We start from the raw sequence: 22,352 nt of genomic DNA on the forward strand, positions 1-22,352 counted from the left end.
AGATGAAACCCAATCTCGTCTAAAGATCTGCTGCTCTCTTTCTCCCCCTGCAGGCGATCTACAAGATGGTGGGCACTGTGATCATGATGAAAATGAACGAGGACGGCCTGACGCCCGAGCAGAGGGTGGACAAGATCTTCTCCAAGATGGATAAGAACAACGACGACCAGATCTCGCTGGAGGAGTTCAAAGAGGCGGCCAAGAGCGACCCGTCCATCGTATTACTGCTGCAGTGTGACCTCCAGAAATAGGCAGGAGGGCGAGCGCAGCGCTCCACCAGCCGCCACGGACTGCACAGAAAGAAATTTCATGTTCCATTCAGTTTGCAGCTATTTCCACTGAAAAAAAAATATATGCTTGGACTACCTTTCAATGGATCTGCTTCTTGTGTTTGAAACACTCGTGTGCATGAGAATGTTATTTGCTATAAAAAGATCTACACACAACATACAAACAGAGTGCAGGTGCACACTCACACCACAAACACACACACACACACACAGTACATACACCCACACACACACACACCGCTCACTACATAAGAACACCACGCACAAATAATATATATATATAGATCTATAAATATGAATATATATTTAAATTATTCAAAGATCAACTGCCAAAATGTGAAGTGTGCAAAGTATTTTCCATAAAGTTTCATTCTACTGGAGCTTGCGCATCAGTGATGTGCTACGTTGAATTTGCCGCTACTCTATTTATCGTTACCGAGTTTACTGACGCTAGCTGTACGTGTTTCATAATACCGAGTAATGTCGACTGAACCAAATTCCTATGATGATGTATCTGCCTCCGATAAGACACTTCTATCCATCGTCTCGAAACGTTAGCTCTAGAAGAGATGGATCAGCGGTTTGTCCAACTTTTTTCCTTCAGAAACATGCTTGTACTGTCAGTAAAGAACAATGTAAACGTAGTTAATTTGCATGCCTTTAGGTTCTGCCTTAAAAATCTCCTCATTTTGCATCCTGTAATTGCAGACAGAAAGCCTTATCAAGTGACACTCGGGAGAAGCCGTGAGAAAAGATTTTTACTGAATAGGGAGAGAAAAAAAAATCATCTAGCAGTAGGTCCTTCTACAAGTATCGTCGTATGGGATGTAACTTTTGTGATCTGTCGAGACGTTTTCTTTTGACTGCTTTAACTGTGGGAGCATGTTTCCTCGTAGATTAAACTGTAGTGTATGTTGCTAAGAACTAAACCCTGCCCCCCCCTCGTGCATCTTAAACACACTTATCTCGTTACAACTGAGTAGATGTTGAATGTGGAGGAACCCATCGTTTTGGACCGGAGATTTAAAAACAATTAAAAGAGATAAATTGATGCATTATTGAAGCAAACGGACTGGATGCATGTGAAATCGAGCATTTTAAGATTAGGATCCTCCCCCTCCCCCGGAGAATGAATGAATGACGCTTCCTTTAGCTGGATCTCAAGAAGTAATTCATCTTTACTGTTATCAGTTAGTTATGTGTCACCATCACATCCAGTTTTCTGATTTTAGCCTGCAGGTTGCATATCACTTACGATTAAATTCAGAGGAGAAGACGACACTGTCAGGCCCGCGCAGCATCTTAACTTTCTCGTTTGTGTTTTTCAGTGGAAGTAAATGAATGCTAAGTAGTGCGAGGAGCAAGTGAATGGCGTTTCATTATACACTGTTACTAGTAGAGGACAGCCCTTACTGTGAAGCCATGTTTTTCGTAGGTTGGACTATTCGCCCTCCCTGACCCCTCGAAGTATTTCTCTCTTACCGATCAGTCAATCTTTTTGTACTTTTTTACTCCCCTCTCTCACACATTGTACACGTACTGATGCATACTAAATGTAGAGAAGTTCAGCGTGGTTACCTCCTGAAAAAAAAAAACGATTTGGAAATAACCTGTAAGCCACCTTGTATCTTCCTCAGTGAGTTTACCTGGCCCCGGTCTGAAAGCACCACAGGGTCTTTCCAGCCTGCATCGATACTACCAGTGCTTAAAGAGCTGAAGGAGGTCAGAGGAGACAGGTGATGTGTCATAACGTACAGTATTGCAATAAAGATCTAGCATTGCCAGTCCATCGTCATCTCGCCGCAGTGTGGCTTGTCCCCCGCCCGTCCGTCAGTTTCTAATCTGAACTTCTTTACATGAACATCTTTGGCCAGACAATGTTTCTAATCCCAACTCTGTTATTGCTATCAAGATACCAAATGTAAGCGAAGGCAAACGTGTACAAGGATTCTTTTGTAGCATGTATTGTGTCCCTGACGACATGGCTGCACTACTCCCTGTGTTGTGATTTAATCTAATAAAAGGAACTCTATGGGCTCTCGTCTCGACTGCTGACTTCACAAACCGTCTCCTGCAAAGTATTTAGCAGACGTACATCTAGACCAGTGTTTTTGATCTCAACTGTTCATCAAGTAGACTAATGCAAGCTACCTATTAAAGATTTTATCCAGTTCTTTTACATAATTAATTCAACTGTTTATCTGTCACTTTTTATCCATTACCTTTAGCTTCCTATTTTAAGTGCATTAGCCTACTGTTAGCTAACTATTTCTCTGTCCGGACAGTAATTTAAGCTAATTAATGTAACTGTTTATCCACACAAATACTCATCCGTTACTTTAAGCTAACCAGTCTAAAGGTTTTAATACATTACTACATTACTTCCAGTTAACTATTTCAACTTTTTATCCAGTAATATATATTCTACCTATTAGGAGATATCATTCAGTTCTTTAAGCTAATTTATTCAACTGTTTATCTGTTATAATCAGTTACTTTAAATGTTTTAAACATTACATGAGCCGACGTTCAGCTAACTATTTCCACCATTTTGTCCATTACGTTTAGCTAACTGTTCCCTGTTCATCAACAGTTGAATACATCCAATAATTTAAGAGAAACACTTAACAACATACTGGCTGATAATGACTTCCTGTTGAGTTGCTCCTCTAGCAGTATTCAAGCAGTGAACTTAAACACAAATTATTGGTGCTTGTAGGCTGTTTCTATTTTATGATATATCTCTGCTTCACTGTATTTCAGAGGAAAATATTGTCCTCTTTACTCCACCACACTTATCTGACAGTTATAGTCTCTCTGCAGATGATTTAAGTTGGCAGCAATAGTAACAGTAGACTACACTGCCTCCTTCCTGCTCTACTGGCAGAAGGTTTCAGAGGAAGTCATGTTTGTTTGCCCAGGACTCTGTAGACCAATAACACTGATTACACCGGTTTCATTTGGAGGCTTCTGTCCTCACACACATACAGCAAACTGCATCATCACAAGCTGTTTGAAGCTTCAGGCACACGAGAGTCGGGGCAACCCCATAACCCCTGTGCAAATGTGGAAAATGTTTACAGCTTATTGATCTAAAAGGGTTCACGCAGAGGACAGAGCTTCTGCTATGTGACATGTACAGTACGTATGAAGAGAGGAGACGGGAGCTTTAAGAAAAGGAACATTTATTTTACAGAAACCATTTACTTTATATGGTCGGTACTGATCAACTCTGTGCTATCACATACTGTTCAACCAAGGCTGGCTTTAAATTAAAAAGGTGGATGAAAACTTAAATCAAACTTAAAACAAAAAGACTGAAAAACAGTGAATATTTTGACCAGTCACTAAATCCTGGTAAATATTGTTTCTTGGTCTCCGCCTGTCGATCATTTCAACAGAAACACAAACCCAAGTTCTTTTCTGAAAATCTAACTGAAGGGTGACTTGAGAAACAATATTTAATATGAATGGCATACAGCAGCCCCCTGCCCCGATGTTAACTCACAGACTGCCTACCTGATGGAAATAATACAAATATTTCAAACTCATTTCACAAAATCATTTAAAAAACATTTTTAACATCGGTATCAGAAGGTCAATACCAGCGTAAACATGTGATTTTTGTACAGATAGAAAAGGAAAGATTGTAGACGTGGAGGAGAAAGGGTGGTGGTGGTGGACGGGGTTTCCAGATCGTTACTTCGGAGGATCTGTGTTGATGCCATATTTCTCTTTTAGAAGCTTCAACTGTTCCTCCTTCTTCTTTGTATCCATCTTCTGGAAAGCCTGCAAAGACGAGTCGAGAAAACAGAGAAAACTAAATTACATCTGGAATCACTGCATCAAGGTATGTGTTTACATTTTCTAAAGATTCAAAGCCTTTATTCTGAAAACCGTATTGTTGTTTGACATTTACTAAAGCATATTCCATGATGCCCTTTGACCTCACGACGCCTACAGACATTGTAACACTCATACATACTCTGTTTGCATTGTAGTAGAGGACCACCAGGTAACGGTTGCAGACGTTGAAGCCTGACAGATGGTCACAGGCGTTCTTGGCGTCAAAGATGTCTTCGTAAACCACGTAGGCTGTTCCTCTTGTTTCAGGTGTGTTCCCTCTGAGAAACAAGGAAGAGAGAAACACACAGGAAGTGACTACAAGACCCACACCTGCAGAGTCCCACAGGTATTTAGGGGAAAGTTAGGTGAAAATGCAACCCTGCATAAATAGTGACGAATTCTAAAATATTCTGCCCATCCTCTTTCAGGTGACCTGAATTACAAGGCTCCCATCTGTCGCTGTTTAACAACTGGCAAAGAAATCCAGCCCACACTGAGGCGACTAAATGTCATAATATCAGTTCGCTTCAATTCAGTCTTTTTGTATTTTTTAAATGACAACTACATCTGCTCATACCAGTACTTTATATTTTATTTGGATACATTTGAAAACCCTACCTCTATTTGGATAAATATACATATTGAAAACAAGCTATAAAATTAAATAGCTTGAAAAACGCATTTAACATTTTTTTAAGTGCCTTCATTTTCACTAAATTGGTGAATCAACGTTTAATACTTTTTTAAGACCCCGCAGACACCCTGTAGGTCCGTCTCATCACCAAATATCAATGATGACAATGATCAAACCACGTATTTCTTTTAAACCCATGTGGCAGCTGTGTATAAATACTCACGTTCTGATTTGCCGTATCGGTCCGTATTTCCCAAAGATGTCGTACATTTCCTCGGCGGTGATCTTGTACGGAAGGTTCCTGACGTACAGGATTCTGTTCACCTCTGGAGGTAATCGGATCTGCAGCACACAGCAGGAAAAACAAGGCAGCAAGTTAAACCACAGAGAAGTCGATGACGATGTCACCTGAGCCTTTAATAAACGACAACATATCACAGCATAAAGGCCATTCAATTGCAGCTAACAGTTAATGGAAACACACGCTTCAGATAACCTTCCTCATGGTAACAGCTACAACTTTCTTTAGCTATTTGACTAACTTATATTTGAAATGACAATCGGTGAAGTTATCTTCTTGGCCAACAGAGAAGCAGAGGCCATATAAACCACTTCTAGACTAACTACAGTGAAGTTATTCTGCTTAATCAACGATAACCATCTTAGCTAACACAATATTAGCCGCTGTGGCCGTGTTTACACAAGCGGATGTGTTGCCACGTTTATTTAACAAAACTACAGATGGCATAAAATCCCAAGAAAGTCATCCGAATTAGTGGATATGCTGTATTCTTAAAAAATAATAGGAAAAATTGCGGTAGATTTCAGCATCGGCAGTGTGATTGTTTTCAATACGTTAGCATGCTAACCGGCTAGCTGTATGCTAACGCTGGGTGACGCGGAGCTTCTAGCCTAACCAAGCTAATATTATAGGTAACATTCATGAGAGAAAACACCCGCCGACGCGCTCGGACTTACATTGGCACGTTTCGCCGCTTGCATAGCCATGGTGATGAACTTTTATGTGTCAATAAGACCGCTGAACAACAAACACGCAGTTTCAGAGCTCTTCACTCCTCCAGTCAAAATGGCTGCGGTCGTCAACAGGTGTCGGACTTCCGGTTTCCGGTTGATGGAGCTTGGCGGCGCAGTGCTGCCCTCTACGGCTCCGGAGGGTAAGACATCCTGATCCGCTGATGAAGCGCCTCCGAAGAGTCTGTCCCCAGTGCAGGACATGTGTTATATGTTTATAACTGTATAACTAATAATGTGACTCCAAAACAATGCCGAATTGTATAACTGAATGGTACAGATAAGACACACCTATTTTTTATTACATTTTACTGCTTCTTCCATTTTATATTAATATTTCTATCAAAATTCAACATTTCTTTTGAATAACTTCCATGTCATGTGACCCAGTGACTCCAAACCGATGCCGAATTGTATTACTGAATGGGACAGATAAGACACACCTATTTTTATTACATTTTACTGCTTCTTCTATTTTATATTAATATTTCTATCAAAATTCAGCATTTCTTTTGAATAACTTCCATGTCATGTGACCCAGTGACTCCAAACCAATGCCGAATTGTATTACTGAATGGGACAAATGAGACACACCTATTCTGAGTACATTTTACTGCTTCTGCTATTTTATATGAATATCTTTGAATTTTGGTTGTATTTGTTTCTTCTTCATAATTCTCCTTACAATAAACAAACATCCCCATATTGTGATTCTCAAAAATGTAAAAACATGTTGTTCAGTTTGCTACAACCACTTTGCTATGTTGGTGTGTCATATGTGGCCTGTGTAGTGATAGGAAATAATACTGATAAAAATATATATGATATGAAATAGAAGAGGCTCCATTAAAAAAAGGTGTGTCCTATGTGACCCTTGTAGTAATTCAATTTGGTATTAGGTTGGAGTCACTAGGTCACATGACAGGGAAGTAATGTAATATTTACCCATCTAATATATTTTGAATGGGATGTTATTGTTAACAACATTGCTATGAATCGATTCGTTACTCCTTTTACCCTTTAAAAATGCAAATTTTTATCTCCAGTGGATGTTTGCAGCAGAAAAAAATTTCACAATTCTGTTTCCATGACTTTTACTGACGTGCACATCCACGAGAGAGAAAGAACGTCACGGGTTTTACATTTTATTCAAAATGTAGCACAATATAGAGATAAAAGTGGCACACCAAATAAGCGTTTTGTGCGACATGTTTAGTGCTGAAGCAGGTTTCTCCACATTATGCTGACAGAGATTATTGCACAATGGTTTGGTAGGACAGCTGTCACAAAACAACCAGAAAAAAGTTCTTCAGGTGTCGCTGGCTTCACTGCATCAGGAATTTAATATTCTCTCACGAATCACATCCGTTTGTAATGTAATGTAATGTAGATCGTCTGTTTTACTATATTTTTGCATACTTATGTACCCAGGTTGTCTGAACAGTCATCAAGTGAACAAGATCACCCAGTGTTACAGTCTGACCACAGGATGCACAGTACTTTTAATTCATTATGGTTCAGTGGCGCCCCCCTCTGGTGTAATTCAGCCATTTCAGCCACAGAGATGCACCAAAGACAGCTGAGGTGTGTCACTATCACTTTTCTTCATTTTTGCATAAAACAAAACTTGCACATAAAAACACTTGTATATAATTACATAAGTTCAACCTTCGGAGACAGCGGTATGAGCACAAGACTTTCTGTTACCCTCAGTGGTGAGGGCAACGATTCAGACGGACATAATGAAAGCAGACTTGCTGATTCTTGTGGTTGGGGACCACATTGCAGAAGAGTCTGTGTGGCAGGTCTGCAGCATGATGAAATGATAAACACTAGCTTTACTTCCTTTGGTAATAGTGGTTATGCAAGACTGAACGTTCGGTGTGTGTTGTTTAGACCAGAATCAATCTGTGTTCAAATCAAACTTGATTGACAAAATAAAGAAAATCTATGGTGACATTAATCTACTGCTCTTCTCCACACATTATATTTAACTGAACAGATGATTATACATACTTATAGTGGTGTTTCGACTATACTTATCTGTACACACAGTGAGACTCTGTCTGTGTAGAGGAAGGCGCTGGTGAAGTAACTCCTGAGGCAACACTTTCCTCATCAGCCCTTCAAAAGTGTTTCTTTGAGACACAACATGTTCCCTGAAAAATTTAATAGACAAGACATTAGTAACACCAACCAGATGAAGGCACAGCTCATGGTATTCGACAGCATTTAGAAATTCTTGCTAGTAATTGCAGTCATTTGCCAGTTACTAGTAACATAAAACACTTTTGAGCTAGTTAAATCTGTGTGTGTGTGTGTGTGTGTGTGTGTGTGTGTGTGTGTGTGTGTGCGCGACAGAAAAGACACAATAACAGTCATCCATAATCTCTATTTGTGATGTATTAAAACATTTTCCTACTTCATAAATGAAAAGAAATATTAAGGAGTGAATCCCTGTGATTAAGCTGCCTGCACCACGCTGTAATTATTCTGAATGGCAGCTTTCAGCGAGGAGGAAATGGTCGCCCTCGACCTCTGAACATTTAAACAGGACGGGTTTGACTGTTGTATTCATGCTGCAGTGTGAAATAAATCACGACAAGTTAAAATGAGTGTCTTATGTGACGTGTCGAGCAGCTTTCATCTGATAGTCGGAAATGAAGATAAGATCAATCTGGACCTGGTGAAAGCACTGTGAGGATCAGAGCCAGGCTTTTACATGAATCTGTTGTTTCTCTTTTTTTTTAAATAAAATAATTATGAAAAATACTATTGCTTGTTTTTCGTGTCATTTTGTAAATTCACATAATGCTTTATGGCTTTAGAAAACAAAACAAACAAAAATAAATAAAACAGGACTGTAAAGGTGTATAAAGGGTAAGGTGTGTAAACCTCAGCTGATTAACATTAATTACATATTTTATTATTATAATTACACAGAGCAATAAAAGAAAATAACATCAACTAAGAAAAACAAACTTTTAACTACAAAAAAAAAAACCCAAATTCATTTTATGTTTTATGTTCATACCTCTGTTTTATATTTGTTTATCATCTTGAGTTTAAATATTATTTTAAAAATCTGTTGTGTGTATGAAGCTCACACACTTTACTCCATATAGTTCCTGTTTTTCTGTGTATTTTTATTAATTAGTGTAATTAGTGGACGTCCACGTGACGCGGCAGCAGCGGCAGTTCCGGTCAGGGGACGAAAAAAAACAAAAAACGTTCAGCGTCCTCTGCACGCGCTCGATCCTGCGCTGCTTGACATTAGCCGCTAACTGACAGCTAACGTCGGTTTGCTGTGCAGTTTGTTGAAGTCGTAGCTACACTAAAACATTTTCCAGAGGCAGTTAAACGGATCATCTGTCACAACAGGAGAAAAAAACACCGGACCAACTTCCGTGGAGCGAAATCTGCAAAGTTCGGGCGGTCGGGAAAACGTTAGCGCCACCGGTTGCTGTGTGTGTGCGTGTGTTTTGGCTAGGTCAGCTAACGTTTTTGTAGAAACTCTGCACACCACCATCGCCCTGACTTTGAGAAGACTCGGCGGCAGCTCCTGGAACAAACCGGGTGAGTTACTGTGTCTGAGTTGATGTGAATGTGTAAATCTAAAACTGTCGTGCTAATTTGTCCACAATTGATTTGGCACCGTCAATGTCAAACGCCGATTCATGTTCACGTTAAAATGGCGTCATGGTCGAAGTACTCAACGCTGATGCTAATTAAGGTGGCTAACGTTAGCGGTTTTCCTAGCTATCTACATGTGGATGAAACGCTAGCTCACATGCCTTTTGTTGTGGTTAAGTTAAATGTAACGGGATTATTTTGACGGAAAACTATGAAATGAATTACTCCTATTCATGATTGTAACAAATTAGTTATGTAATGCGCAACTTTACTACCGATTACAAATTATCAGCTCAAACCAGCCCGCTCGCTAACGTTTGTTAGCCTGTGCCAACTTGTATGACAGTTCAATAATCATGAATTTGCCTCATCTGTTTACCTTTAATGTCATACCTCAGGTCTTCAGAGACTTGAGACCAGTTTTATTTGCTGTAAATGTGGTCAGCTGTGTAGTTAAGGATTGTGGTGTAACATTAAGTCAGTCAGTTGTAAAGATATTCTTCCAAGTATTTGATTTCTACAAATTCAATTTTAAAAAGTAAAAATGGCTGATAAATGCCTAGTGTTTTTCCCCAGATTGTTATAGCGTGTTGGGGTATGTAACCGGAGAGTGTTGTTTTTTGTTTTTAAGAAATGCAGGCAGCAAATATTAGGTGTTGTCCTCTGATGGTATGGCTCAATTTCGTGTCACAGGGCAAGCAGAAGGATAAAGCAGGTCCTTAATGTGAGCCTACTGTCAGAAAAACAAAAACAAAATGGCCTACTATTACTGTTGACATGGGTCAAGTGATTATCGACCTGGCTGATATCTGAGCCGATAATTCAAAATTTTCAGATGATCAGAATCTGTGTTTTTTATTTATTTTTTAAATCTGATTGCTGACAATTAAATACATAAATTAAGCTGCATCACAGCTACTTCGGCTATAAATAATTAATAACTAAAGTTATCAAACAAATGTAGCTCCACTACATTTTTAACATTACACTATTAAACTAATCATCCTCAGGCTTGTATAGGCACCCGAGTAAGATGGTGAAGGTCTCATTTTTCACTTGACGTTGTTGCTGTAGAAAATATGGCAGTCCAACCTGGCAGACTCCATGGAAGCACACGCTGGAGGATGCCACAAAAATAAAAAGTTTTATACGCTAATAAAATTGCACATTAAGCGATTATATTTGAATGATTAGTAACTTTAACATGAGTCTCATACGTAGCCTCTTAAGAAGTTAGGACGTTAATTTCTGTAGTTTGTGCTTTCAGCATGTAGCCCATTGTAACATTAAGCAGACATAAAACATTTTTTTCAGCAGTATATCTTGTTTGGACGAAATAAGCAATTTGATATCAGCATCTTGGGCTTAACATAAATTGTATTGATCATATTTATTAAGGAGATGCAGCCCTAATCATGATCTGTCTTCTAAAATGCAGGTAAATAAGAGGAAGCGAGGGGCAATGTTGTGTTTAAAGCCCCCCTTCAGTCAGTTTTTCTTCCTGTCTAACGGTCAGCGGTCTCTCTCAAACAAAGAGTGGGAGCTTGGTTAATAGTCATATGTCGTGATTACCATCGCAACCACACTGCCATTTTAGCAAGATCAAGCAATAAGCGATTAGCGATAACATTGATAATTTTTTTCATGGATAAGCAGCATGAGTACTAACAGGGAAAGTGATAGCTGTCATTAAACAATAGTTCTTGTGTATTGAGGAGCTACAGAGTTTATTCATGATCAAAATGTGAGCTGAACTGTATGTTTACAGCCACTAGAGAACTTCTGCTGAACTTTCCGTAACACCGGTCTGCTCTGAACGCTGTTACTGTAGCTATCTGTGCTTCTCCTGCTTTCTCTTTCTTGACCACCCACACACTACACACTGCCCTGTTTCTTAAAGGAGCTTTTATAACTATAAACCTGTTGGAGGTTGTCATTTCTCCATTTTAGCAACCGCGAAAAATATTTGAAAAATATGAAATGTCATAAAAATGCCAAAATACATTGGAAGGGGGCTTTAATGTTTTCTTGTGCGTGTGTTTTTATTTTTATTTGTTTTGTTTTTTTTCCAGATAACATCCAGTGATCCCCCGGTTGTGTTGATGAGAGATGATACATCATGGGTAGCTTGACTTCATGAAACTGCCAAAATGTCCTCAGTCCAAGGATTGCCTACACGAGGATCAGATGTAACTGTTTTCATAACCAAGGTTCACTTGCATCCCCTTTGTGTCCTTGTGGAGTTCTGGGGAAAATTTAGCCAGGAGAGGACAGCAGATTATGAGTCCCTGGCCAGAGACATTCAGTCTCCTGGAAACGCATTTCAAGAGCTTGAAGGAAATCCTGGTGATGAGTGCTTGATCCAGATAGATGGGACTTGGTACCGGTCGCGCATAGTCACAAGGAATGGCTCAAAATACAGTGTGTTCCTCATTGACAAAGGGGTGTCGCATAATACCACCACAAGTAAGCTGGCATGGGGTAAGAAGAAGCATTTCCAGCTGCCACCTGAGGTGGAATTTTGTGTGCTAGCTAATGTGTTACCCGTTTCACCTGAGAACAGATGGTCTCCTGTGGCTCTTGAGTTTCTGAGATCTCTCTCTGGAAAATCTGTGAAGGCACATGTGCAAGATGTACTGGTGGCACACAGAACATTTGTCATCCACATCCCTTGCATATCTAAACAAATGTATGAGATGGGAATTTCCAAGATGTTGTCTCCAGACATGTTCCAGGACTTTGTTCTTATGTCACTGCAGTCACAAAGTGGAGCCATAGTGTCTCAAGACAGAGGTAGTGAGCGACTGCAGAAGAAGGAGGTCTTCATGTACCCAGAGCTGCTAGCAGGAACCGTGGAGACAGTCATAGTCACAGATGTGACAAACCCACAGAGGATTTTCTGCCAGTTGAAGGTGTTCTCGCAAGAGTTGAAGAAACTCTCTGAGCAAATCACAAAGTCCTGTGAGGGCAGAATTACCAATTGCATTGTTGGTCCAGAAATGATTGGGTTTCCTTGTGCTGCAAGAGGAAGTGATGGCAGGTGGTACCGCTCTGTACTACAACAGGTTCTCCCAACTAACAAAATGGTGGAAGTGTTGAACGTTGACTATGGAACCAAACAGTTTGTTCAAGTGGAGCATATTAGACCACTGGCTGCAGAGTTCTTCAGGCTGCCTGTTGTGACTTACGTCTGCTCCCTTTATGGAATTCTTGACAAAGGGGTTGGATGGACAAGCAGTCAGATTGACTATCTCAGGACCCTTCTTCTGTACAAGACAGCGATCGCCAAATTTGAGTACCAAAGCATCTCTGAGGGTGTTCAGTATGTCACGCTGTATAGTGATGAAAACACAAACATTAACAACTTGTTTGGGTCAAAGGAGAGCTGTTCGCTGAAGTGCGAAAAAACACTTGGAGATTACGCCATCCGTAAAACTGCATACAGCCATCAGCATCCAGGCCAGCAGGAGGCAAATCAAAGAACGATGTTAACTCCTGGACAGGCTGTAGAGGAAGAAGGAGGGCAAGGAAGAGTGAAGACGTTGCCAGCTGAAGACCTCGCTCTCAGCTCCTCTCACGTGGCAGTCGTTCAGCATGTTTCTGATCCATCAGAGTTTTGGATCCAAACAGAGAACTATGCAAACGAATTGGATGAACTTATGGATAGTATCTACCATTTGTACAAAGATTCAGTGAATGAACATTTGGTGAAAAATCCAACAGTTGGGCTCTACTGTGCTGCCAATTCAGAAGATGGTAATTTCTACAGAGCAACTGTGGCTGAGGTTGGTAAGACACAAATCGAGGTGTTCTTTGTTGATTATGGAAACAGTGAAGTGGTTGACAGAAATAACATCAAGGCCCTTCCTGACGAGTTCAAAAAGCTGCCATGTCTTGCGCTGAAATGCTCCCTGGCTGGTATCAGGCCAAAAGATGGAAGATGGAGTCAAAGTGCCTGTGACTTTTTCATCAAAGCAGTCACAGATAAAACACTAAATGTACATGTGACAGCAAAACATGATGAGGGCTATGTTGTCCAACTAACAGATCCTGAAGTACAGGCAGATAAAGATCTCAGTATGCTGATGTGTACTTCTGGCTTTGCTGAACGGGCTGAAACACAAAGACAACCCAAAGCCAAAATGACCACACAACCTGCTTTTCTGCTTCCCACGCAGCTTCCTGATGCCAGACTATCAGGTGTATCCAGGAACAAGGGAATGTGCCAGACCCTAAACACAGTTGGCCCTGCCAGTAATGAAAGGAGCACTCCTTCATTCAAGGAGCAAATGTTTTCCATCGGAAGTGTCCTTGATGTTAGTGTGTCCTACATTGAAAGCCCAAATGATTTTTGGTGCCAACTAGTTCAAAATGCAGGACACTTGAAGTTGCTCATGCATGAAATACAGGCTCATTACGCAGGCAGCAAGTTCCAACCTCTTGTTGAGACAGCTTGTGTTGCTCGCCACCCGAATAATGGGATGTGGTACAGAGCCCTTGTAATTCACAGACATGAAACGCCTCATGTGGACGTGTTGTTTGTTGACTACGGCCAAACAGAGACAGTCTCTCTCTATGAACTGAGGAGAATTTACCCTGAATTCCTAGCTCTGCATGGCCAAGCTTTTCGATGCAGTGTGTTTAACCCAGTTGACGCCACGTCTGCCAAAACTAAGTGGAATGAAGAAGCAACATCAATGTTCCACAGCTTTGTGGAAACGGCTGCATCCAGCCTTGTGATTTTGAAGTGCACCATATATGCTGTTATGTACAGTGAGAAGAAGATTGTTTTCAACATTGTGGATCTAGAGACCCCCTTTGAGAGCATCTCTACCAGTATGGTCAGTCTGATCAAGAGTGCACCTCCCAAGAGAGGCGCTGGGTCATCTTTCCGTTTGGACACATACTACTACTCAACGCACAACGTCAAAACTGGAACAGAGGAACAGGTCACGGTGACATGTGTGAACAATGTCAATCAGTTCTACTGCCACCTCGAGAGGAACGCTGATGTGACAAAAGATCTCAAAATCAAAGTGAACAATCTCTGCCTTCAGCTCGAGAGTGTTCAGCTCCCAACAGTCTGTGGAACTCTGTGTTTTGCGAGGTACACTGATGGGCAGTGGTACAGGGGACAAATCAAGGCCACCAAGCCAGCTATTCTGGTTCATTTTGTGGATTATGGTGACACTCTTGAGGTGGAAAAATCTGACTTGCTTCCAATTCCCAGAGAGGCTAATGACATAATGTCTGTGCCTGTACAAGCACTTGTGTGTGGTCTCTCTGATGTCCCTGCCAATGTTCAGAGTGAGGTCAACAGCTGGTTTGAGACAAGTGCCACAGAGTGTAAATTCCGAGCACTTGTGGTGGCCCGAGAACCTGATGGGAAACTGTTGGTTGAGCTGTATAATGGAAACACTCAGATTAATTCAAAAATCAGGAAGATGTTCCAGATTGAGATGCACACAGAAGAGCAGCTTGTCTGCCAGGGTCAGAGAAGACTTGAAGCTTCTGAAAGCCATGCAAGAAAGACTCAAACTGTAGAGATAGAAGATCACACTCAAACCATCAAGAAAAATGTCTCTGCTCCAAAACCAAAACCTCAAGTGAGGGATGCCGACGTGAAACTGCAGTCTGCACGGAAGCCTTTGCACCATGTTTGTGAAAATGGCCAGAAGGTCAAACCTGCTCGGTTAGAGCTTTACAGACCTCCACACCAAAGGCAGTCATGTGAAAGCAAACCAAGTAATATGGGAAATGGTTCTGAGCTGGCAGGTGCCAATATCGAACCAAAAAAAGAGAGTCCTCTTTCAGAAACTAAACAGCTCATTAAGTCCAAATCACCTGGCAAAGAATCTGTAAAGAAGAGTGATGTTGCAAAACTCCCTCAACTGGCAGACCTGCCCTCAAAATCTATCACATCAGGTATGGAAGCAGATGTTTATGTCTCACACTGCAACAGCCCACTGAGTTTCTACGTCCAACTTGTCAGAGAGGAGGATGAACTATTCTCCCTGGCTGAAAAGCTCAATGACCCTCAATCCACCCCCAAAGCAGACATCAAAGATGTGCATCAAGGTGACCTTGTTCAAGCAGAGTTCCTAGATGATTCCTCATGGTACCGAGCAGTTGTAAGAGAAATTCACAGCAATGCAATGGCTCTTGTTGAGTTTGTTGATTTTGGAAATACGGCAGTGATGCCATTTCCCAAGTTAGGCAGACTCGATTCGGATTTCTTGAAATTTCCCATGTACAGCACACACTGTATGCTGAGTGACGCTGCAGCTCTTGGAAAAGAGAGAGTGCTTGATCCAGGTGTGATATCAGCTTTCAGAGAAGACATTGGCGGTAATGGAGAAAAGGTGCTCAAGTGCCAGTTCATCAGGCAGACAGGATCTGTGTGGGAAGTAAGTGTTGAAGACAGTGGTGTGAATATCAAGTGTAAAGTACCTGCTAGATGTTCAACTGATGATTCTGAAATCACTTTAGAGAAACTTGAACAAGTTAAGGGAACACCTGCCCGGCACTCTGACATCGGGCAAGTACCAGAGAACTCAAAGTCATCGCTCTTGAGCTCCTGTTCTCTGTGTTACCACCAGCGAGAGCTTTTAGAGGGACAAAAGTTAGAGGTTTACATCACAACTGTCAATGATGCTCAGACATTTTGGTGTCAGCTTGCAGACTCAGAAGAGATTGATAAGATAACATTAAGTGTCTCAGAAGTTGGGGATGCAGCTGATCACAAACCTATCATCCCAGGCGCTCTCTCCCCTGGCTGCCCATGTATTGCTCTCTTTGCAGATGATCATCTGTGGTACCGTGCAGAGGTCATCGAAACAGATGGAGACAGGTTGTCAGTTCTCTTTGTAGACTATGGAAACAAGTCCCAAGTCAATGTTACAGATGTGAGGGAAATGCCTACTGACCTGATGGAAACTCCTCAACAGGCATTTTTGTGTGAGCTTGAAGGCTTTGGTGCTTTGCATGGATCCTGGGACAGTGGTGCAGTAGATGAGTTGTCAGCGCTTACAACAGACAAAGTGTTACAGCTGACTGTCACTAGAGTAACAAGAGAAGAAAGAAAAATCAAACGCCTTGTGCAGATGGAATGTGAGGGCCAGGTGATAAATGAGGCTCTGAAAACCTGGTGGAAGAGCTCTGCGACAGAAAACAAATCTGGCGATGTGGGACCCACCACTTCATACGAAACACCACTGCAGTGTGACCCATCTTTGAAAGAGACTGCAACACCCGAGGAACAGCTAGAGTCTCATGAATGTCAAGAAAAGAATACTGCTGTTGCTGGCGATCACCCTCAGGGAGACTACAGTGAAAAGCAGAGCGCTGGTGAACTTGTTGACACTCAAACAGTAGATGACATCCACAAACTAGCTAGTAGTTTGGAGCTCAGCAAAAGCTCTGAAGATAATCTTCATTCTGAGTCTTTTGTGGAGTCCCAAGAAGAAAAGAAGGATCAGATTTTGTCAGAATGCAGTGTGACCACTGGACCTCAAATACTGAGAACGACAGAGAGCCTAAGAGAAACTGTTTTCAATGAAGGGGTGGACATAGTTGCCACTACAATGGTCTCTCAAACCAAACCTAAAGACATTTTGCCCTGTGATAGTGATGTGAATGAAACCACGCTACCACCACCCAATAACCAAGGTGACCCACGTATTTTGACCTTGATCTGTGACAAGAGTGCAGTGGAAACTGACAAAGGCACTGAAGAGGAAGGTGCCTCAGGGATGGACACAGTTGGGCCAGATGCCTTAAATTCTCCATTGGATGAGAACCCTACGGAAGCCAAGGATGAGTCAGAGATCGCAACGACTGGCTTGGAGTCTTTGCCTGGAGAGGCGAACACCTACAGCATGGATAGCAGCTTTGACAACATGACTATTACTGGTAAGCAACATATTTAATTCCTTCTCTTATCTTTGTTTCTAATGAGTAGAAAATATGATGCATGTCCTTCATCAAATGAGCATCTTAAAGTAAATATGTGGAAAATGTAAATATGGAAAGTAAAATTGTATCTATCATCCATCTACTCTTACTTTGTCTGCCTTTAATATTTGTTCAAATCACAACTGATGGTCACCTGTTAAGTTGTGGTCAGTGATATAGACAACTAATCATTATGGTTTGTTGCTTTTTTCTTTGCACAGATCCGCGTGAGCAGGGAGATGACAGCGAGGTCATCCTTGTAAGGGATAATCCTCTTAGCAGTACGACAACAGTGAAAATGGTAAATGTGTGACAATGACTTTATGCCAACAAATAACAGTGCACATCTACACACAAATTACCACTGACTTGAGTACAAACGGGTAGACTTGATGAATTCTGATACAGTATTTTGTTCTTCTCAAGGTTCCCCGTGAAGCTGTCTGTCCCAGGGAGAACTCGGATCTGGAAACAACTGATACCAAATCTGAAGTCTTGAAGCAGGTACATGTTCTCTGCATCTCTGCTTCACACTGTACATAAACATTTACCTAAGAAGAAATACTTGATGAATGTGTGTAACACATGTATTGACATTTGGTCTTTTCATGCTCCATGTTTCAGATCATATATGATCTGACGGAACAGGAAACTGAAGCTGGAGATGGTGTCCCAAAGGAAGAGGTGCCATGTGTCACCACACACCTCGAGGTAAGCTTATGGAAATGCAGTATCTCCATACAAGACATTTTGAAAAACCTGTAATGGAGTTGAATACTTGCAAGGACATGATATTTTAGTTCCCTGATTTTACTTTCATGTTTTGTCATATTTTAGATTCAGACTGAACTGGAGCTGCCCTCCTCTGAGCTTTCTGCCTCTGGTGAGGAAATCTTACTTTTAAGCACACAACACTCATGTACTGCTCTAGAATGATCTGTAAAAGGGAATCATTTTTAAGGGTGAGGGTGTTTCTTTATAGACAGTTTGGGGAAAATTATTTAAGAGTCCCACTCCACAAATGTAGGTGGAAATAAATTTGGTGAGCTAAAATAAGTGTAAAATGTCATACTGTGTGTTCTTCAATGACTGTATTTTGATGATGGAGTGTGATTGTCTTCGTAGATGCTATGACACAGCAGGGAATTGAAGCTGAAGATGCTGTCCCAAAGGAGGAGGTGCCGTGTGCTACCACACATGTTGAGGTAATGTTGTGGAAATGCAGTATTTTGGATGGTGGTTTTGCCAGTAGTAAAGTAAAAGTGAACAGTGTGTAAAACTGTGCATAACAGTTTTACATCATTCATTCATTGACACTCTGCATTAGACTAAGCCCTCAAGTCAGTGATGGATAATCTGCTCTGTTTTAGAATGACATGATGGATGAAGAGGACACCTTGGCTCGTCACGAGGATACATATTCAGGTTTGATTCTTGTTGTTGTCTGAGTTGTTGATTTAATGTATAATGTAAAATATTTTAATCTCATTCACTTGTGCCAGTAAAAGAGGCTTCTTGGTCAACAGGGAAACACTTCATGTATCTCAAAGATCTGTCCTTGTGTTTCTGCAGCCCTGCATGCTGACACTGACACAACAGCCAGTGAGCTACACACCTGCACTACTCCCTCTAAAGATTCGGTAAAGGATTTCAATTCACAGATATCTCAACTTGAACTACATAGCTTGTCATGTCTGACATTTTGTCTTTATTGCTGCTTAGGGTGACAAGGATGAAGATTTGGCCTGTTTGACAGATGTCTGCACAGGTATAATACGCCAGGGACCAGGCATGTGCCAGGCATGCAGCATGATTACCAGTTAATCAGTCTCTTCACAGCTCATATTGTGTTACCAAGACTTTTGTCCTGTGTGCTGCAGATCTAAACGAGCCAAGTGAAGACCGCAATGTCACGGGTGCAAGAGATGATTGTCTCAGCAGTGGGACATCAGAGGAAATGGTAAATTGCTTCACATTGAGTTTCTCCATGTGAGGACACGCCATCTGCAGGGTTTTTATAGTGTGATGCGGGCTTTGTGGTGTCATTGAAGTGCAGCTCAGGGTGGGTAAAACGCAGACCTCTTAACTCATGAGGCTATTCGATATTCAAATAATAAATGTGGCCATCATGAAAAGGCCAGTTACAGAAACACTGAGGGGCGAGTTATGTTTCTTTTAACCAACCACGGCTGACAGTCAATTTGTTTCATCCATCCAAAAAACTCCAGCTTTCCATTCTTCCCATCTGATAAGCTGCTATCAGTGATTCAGAAAAATGCAAAAGTGAAAGGACTTAATGGTGAATGAAAACAGCGTTGTAGTTTTAAGTTGGGAGAGAGAAAGTGACTAAAATCGTATGTTAATTAAAGTGAATTTATAGACATTAGGCAAACGTGGAGAAAGGTTTGAGGTTGCATTTAATGGAAAAAGCTCATAAAATGGTAAAAGACTGTCATACAGGCCTCTTCTGAATAAAAGCTCCTCCTCTTGGTCCTCCCTGTCAGTGAGCTGCTGTTGTTTGTAAAGTGCTACACAAACTGTGCTGTTATTTTGAATGTGTCTAAATGTGTTTTTCTTTCCATTAAATGGTGCAATGTCTTTAATTTTCAGGACCAAAATGAAACGCTTCCTTATGTGGAGCTTCCTCATGAACAATTAGTTGGTGAGTTGTTTCTAATACAACAAACTTGACATAATGTAACATAGGATGTGCAATGATTAATATTGCAGGGAAGCTGTTCTAAAACAAAGTGTTATTTACCACTGGTTTTCCACAGACCAATGCTAACTAATACTAACTCCAGGGCTACTCGTCGGCCTGGTCTACAGATCGGCCCATGAATGGTCTTGATGGTCTTGACGAGTCTCTTGTTTATGTCCCATCGTGTTCTCACATTATGCTCAGGGATGTGCAGCAGATCAGAGCAAGATCATTGAACTGAACACACTTTTCCACTCGTGTTCCTCGTGAATCGTTTGCATTCATTATAGTCTATTTAGAAACACACCAACATGACAGTATGATGTTTGTGTCACCTGCCTGTGTGTTTGCAGCTCTGCCATCTGACGCTGAGCCACAAGCCTGCACAGTTTGCAGTCCAGATTTGGTAATGAGGATCAATCAACGGTGTTAAAATCAAACCCCAGAACATCACATCACTGATGAGTGAACGCTGTCTTTGTTGCTTTTCAGGATAACCTGGTTGAAGAGGTGACCTGTCTCGTCAGACAGATCAGTCTGACAGACGACTGCAGAGGTAACAACGTAATATGCCAGCCATGCATTGCGATTGATGCTATAACTAAATTTCCAATTAAATATTTTATTAATGACAAATAAGTTTGCTGTCCTAAGTCTGCTAACACCGATTGTGATTTTTACATGGACGTAAATGTTTGACCGTACACACAATACCATTATTTGACTGCAGAAATAAACCATATTCTGTTTGTAAGCCTGTTTGTACTGATTCCTACGTGGTCTTTTCAGACCAACAACAAGAATCTGAAAGGGAGGACAGTGAGCAGCTGGTGCACACAGAGGAGGTAACTGTGTGAGGAAAGAGCCTTTTGATGGTTGAGTTCATTCTTTTATAATTTGTCCACGTGTGTTTAGATAACTTTGATACTTTAAGGTGTTAAATGGACAGATGGTGTCTGTTATTAAGAAGTGTATGTAGCTGTGGACTCGGTTAATTAGGCACTCAGGATGTAGTAGAAACAAGGCCCATGTTGGATGCTGGCAGTGCACCTTCCACAGGAAGTATATGCACTTTATTAGTTGTGTTAGACCTCCAGCGCCCCCAAAAGAGAAACACAGTGCGTTTACATGTCCAGCAGAGAACAGGAGATGTCAAATAAATGCCAACAAACACAGTTTACACAAATTTTCAAGCTCTATACATTTTTTCCAGGATTTCAGCGATGGTGAGCTTGATGAAGAAATATCATTTTCTGCCGATGACAGTTTTGGTAAGTGATGATATTGATGAATAATGTTAAAATGATGTAATTTTAGTTGAAAATTAAACTTGATGCTTACAATTTTAGCATGAAGCAGTTGCTGCATATATCAAAGAAAGTGAGAAGAACTTATCAGTCTCGAACACGTCTTTATACACAACTTTGAGCACACAGCTATCGTAAAACTGATCAGAGTTCCTGTCAGCTGCTCTAAAGCACCGTTTCTTCTTGTTTGTTCTAATCTTCATTACTTGTTTTGTTTCCTTTGCAGGATTTTATCCACTCTGATATGTACTGCATGCAAAACCAAATTACCAAACAAGCTTTTTTTGTTCTTCCTTTTTAGAGGCTCAGCTGACGAAGATAACTCATCTCTCTTTGATCATTAATGATGGTTCTGCTGATATCCTGCCTGTTGAGCAGCAGCCAAAGGAGTAAACACTTTTCTGTTTCCTTCATATGCCTTTATCAGATATGTCAAATTTAAATGTATCAACTACATTTGCTTTTAGTTAAATCAAACAGGCTCAAGTTCAGTTTGTTTTTCTTTTTGTTCTCAAAGTCCACGGTGGCAGTTTTGAGTTATTGGATTGACCCCGCAGGTCATCGTTATCTTTTGACCCAATAATTTCATTGTTCTACAAGCATCTTGTTAAAAGTGCCTTCATACAGTTGTGGTTGTCAGTATGTGCTTGCCCAGTGTTACTTGGAGCACTGTTGTGTTACAGATCTGTTGTGATAAAACGCCTCATAATTCTTTGAAAAGTACTGAATCTTTTGTTTCATAGTAAGACTGATTTGGAGCGGTTGTCAGGCGACATTCAGCAGTTTTCAAGAAATCTTTCTGTATTTTGTGTGGATACATGCATGTGTTGAAGATATCTTTATGTTGGCAAAATAAATATTACAGATCTGTAAAGATGAGTCATGGTTTGTTGTACCCTTGTTAAAGTGTGTTTACAGGTCTTGGGGCGTACTACTGCATGTGTGAATAAAGTAGC

General features: G+C 40.9%; 3 protein-coding genes across 5 annotated transcripts in view; 2 read left to right on the plus strand and 1 right to left on the minus strand.

The window, feature by feature from the left end:
• Positions 1–2,327, plus strand: part of vsnl1a (visinin-like 1a) — a 32,628-nt gene extending 30,301 nt beyond the window's left edge. The window contains exon 4 of the mRNA XM_084378235.1: positions 54–2,327. Within this exon, the coding sequence (XP_084234361.1) occupies positions 54–251 (198 nt within the window). The 3' untranslated portion in view covers positions 252–2,327. The remainder of the gene's footprint in view (positions 1–53) is intronic.
• Positions 2,328–3,458: 1,131 nt separating this feature from the next.
• On the minus strand, positions 3,459–5,889 carry sf3b6 (splicing factor 3b, subunit 6). The gene is made up of 4 exons (XM_084377175.1): positions 5,749–5,889; positions 4,994–5,112; positions 4,276–4,414; positions 3,459–4,079 (listed from the first exon to the last, which is right to left on the minus strand). The coding sequence occupies exons 1-4, from the start codon at positions 5,776–5,778 to the stop codon at positions 3,990–3,992; spliced, it is 378 nt and encodes a 125-aa protein (XP_084233301.1). The 5' UTR covers positions 5,779–5,889; the 3' UTR covers positions 3,459–3,989.
• A 3,130-nt stretch (positions 5,890–9,019) lies between these two features.
• tdrd6a (tudor domain containing 6a) lies at positions 9,020–22,270 on the plus strand. 3 transcript variants are annotated; one of them, XM_084378287.1, is made up of 17 exons: positions 9,020–9,378; positions 11,508–17,346; positions 17,610–17,689; positions 17,815–17,892; positions 18,013–18,099; positions 18,226–18,271; positions 18,514–18,593; positions 18,759–18,813; positions 18,961–19,028; positions 19,111–19,156; positions 19,269–19,348; positions 19,999–20,050; positions 20,443–20,495; positions 20,582–20,645; positions 20,879–20,934; positions 21,303–21,360; positions 21,698–22,270. In XM_084378287.1, exons 2-17 carry the CDS (start codon positions 11,586–11,588, stop codon positions 21,787–21,789), a joined length of 6,756 nt encoding a protein of 2,251 aa, XP_084234413.1. In that variant the 5' UTR covers positions 9,020–9,378; positions 11,508–11,585; the 3' UTR covers positions 21,790–22,270. The 3 variants fall into 3 exon arrangements, with proteins under 3 accessions (XP_084234413.1, XP_084234414.1, XP_084234415.1); XM_084378288.1 differs by lacking the exons at positions 19,999–20,050; positions 20,443–20,495; XM_084378289.1 differs by lacking the exons at positions 19,999–20,050; positions 20,879–20,934; positions 21,303–21,360; positions 21,698–22,270 and having other exon boundaries at positions 20,582–20,644.
• Positions 22,271–22,352: the final 82 nt, after the last annotated feature.

This window comes from Pagrus pagrus, assembly GCF_965226575.1.
Source record: "Pagrus pagrus genome assembly, chromosome: 16".
Classification (NCBI taxonomy): domain Eukaryota; kingdom Metazoa; phylum Chordata; class Actinopteri; order Spariformes; family Sparidae; genus Pagrus; species Pagrus pagrus.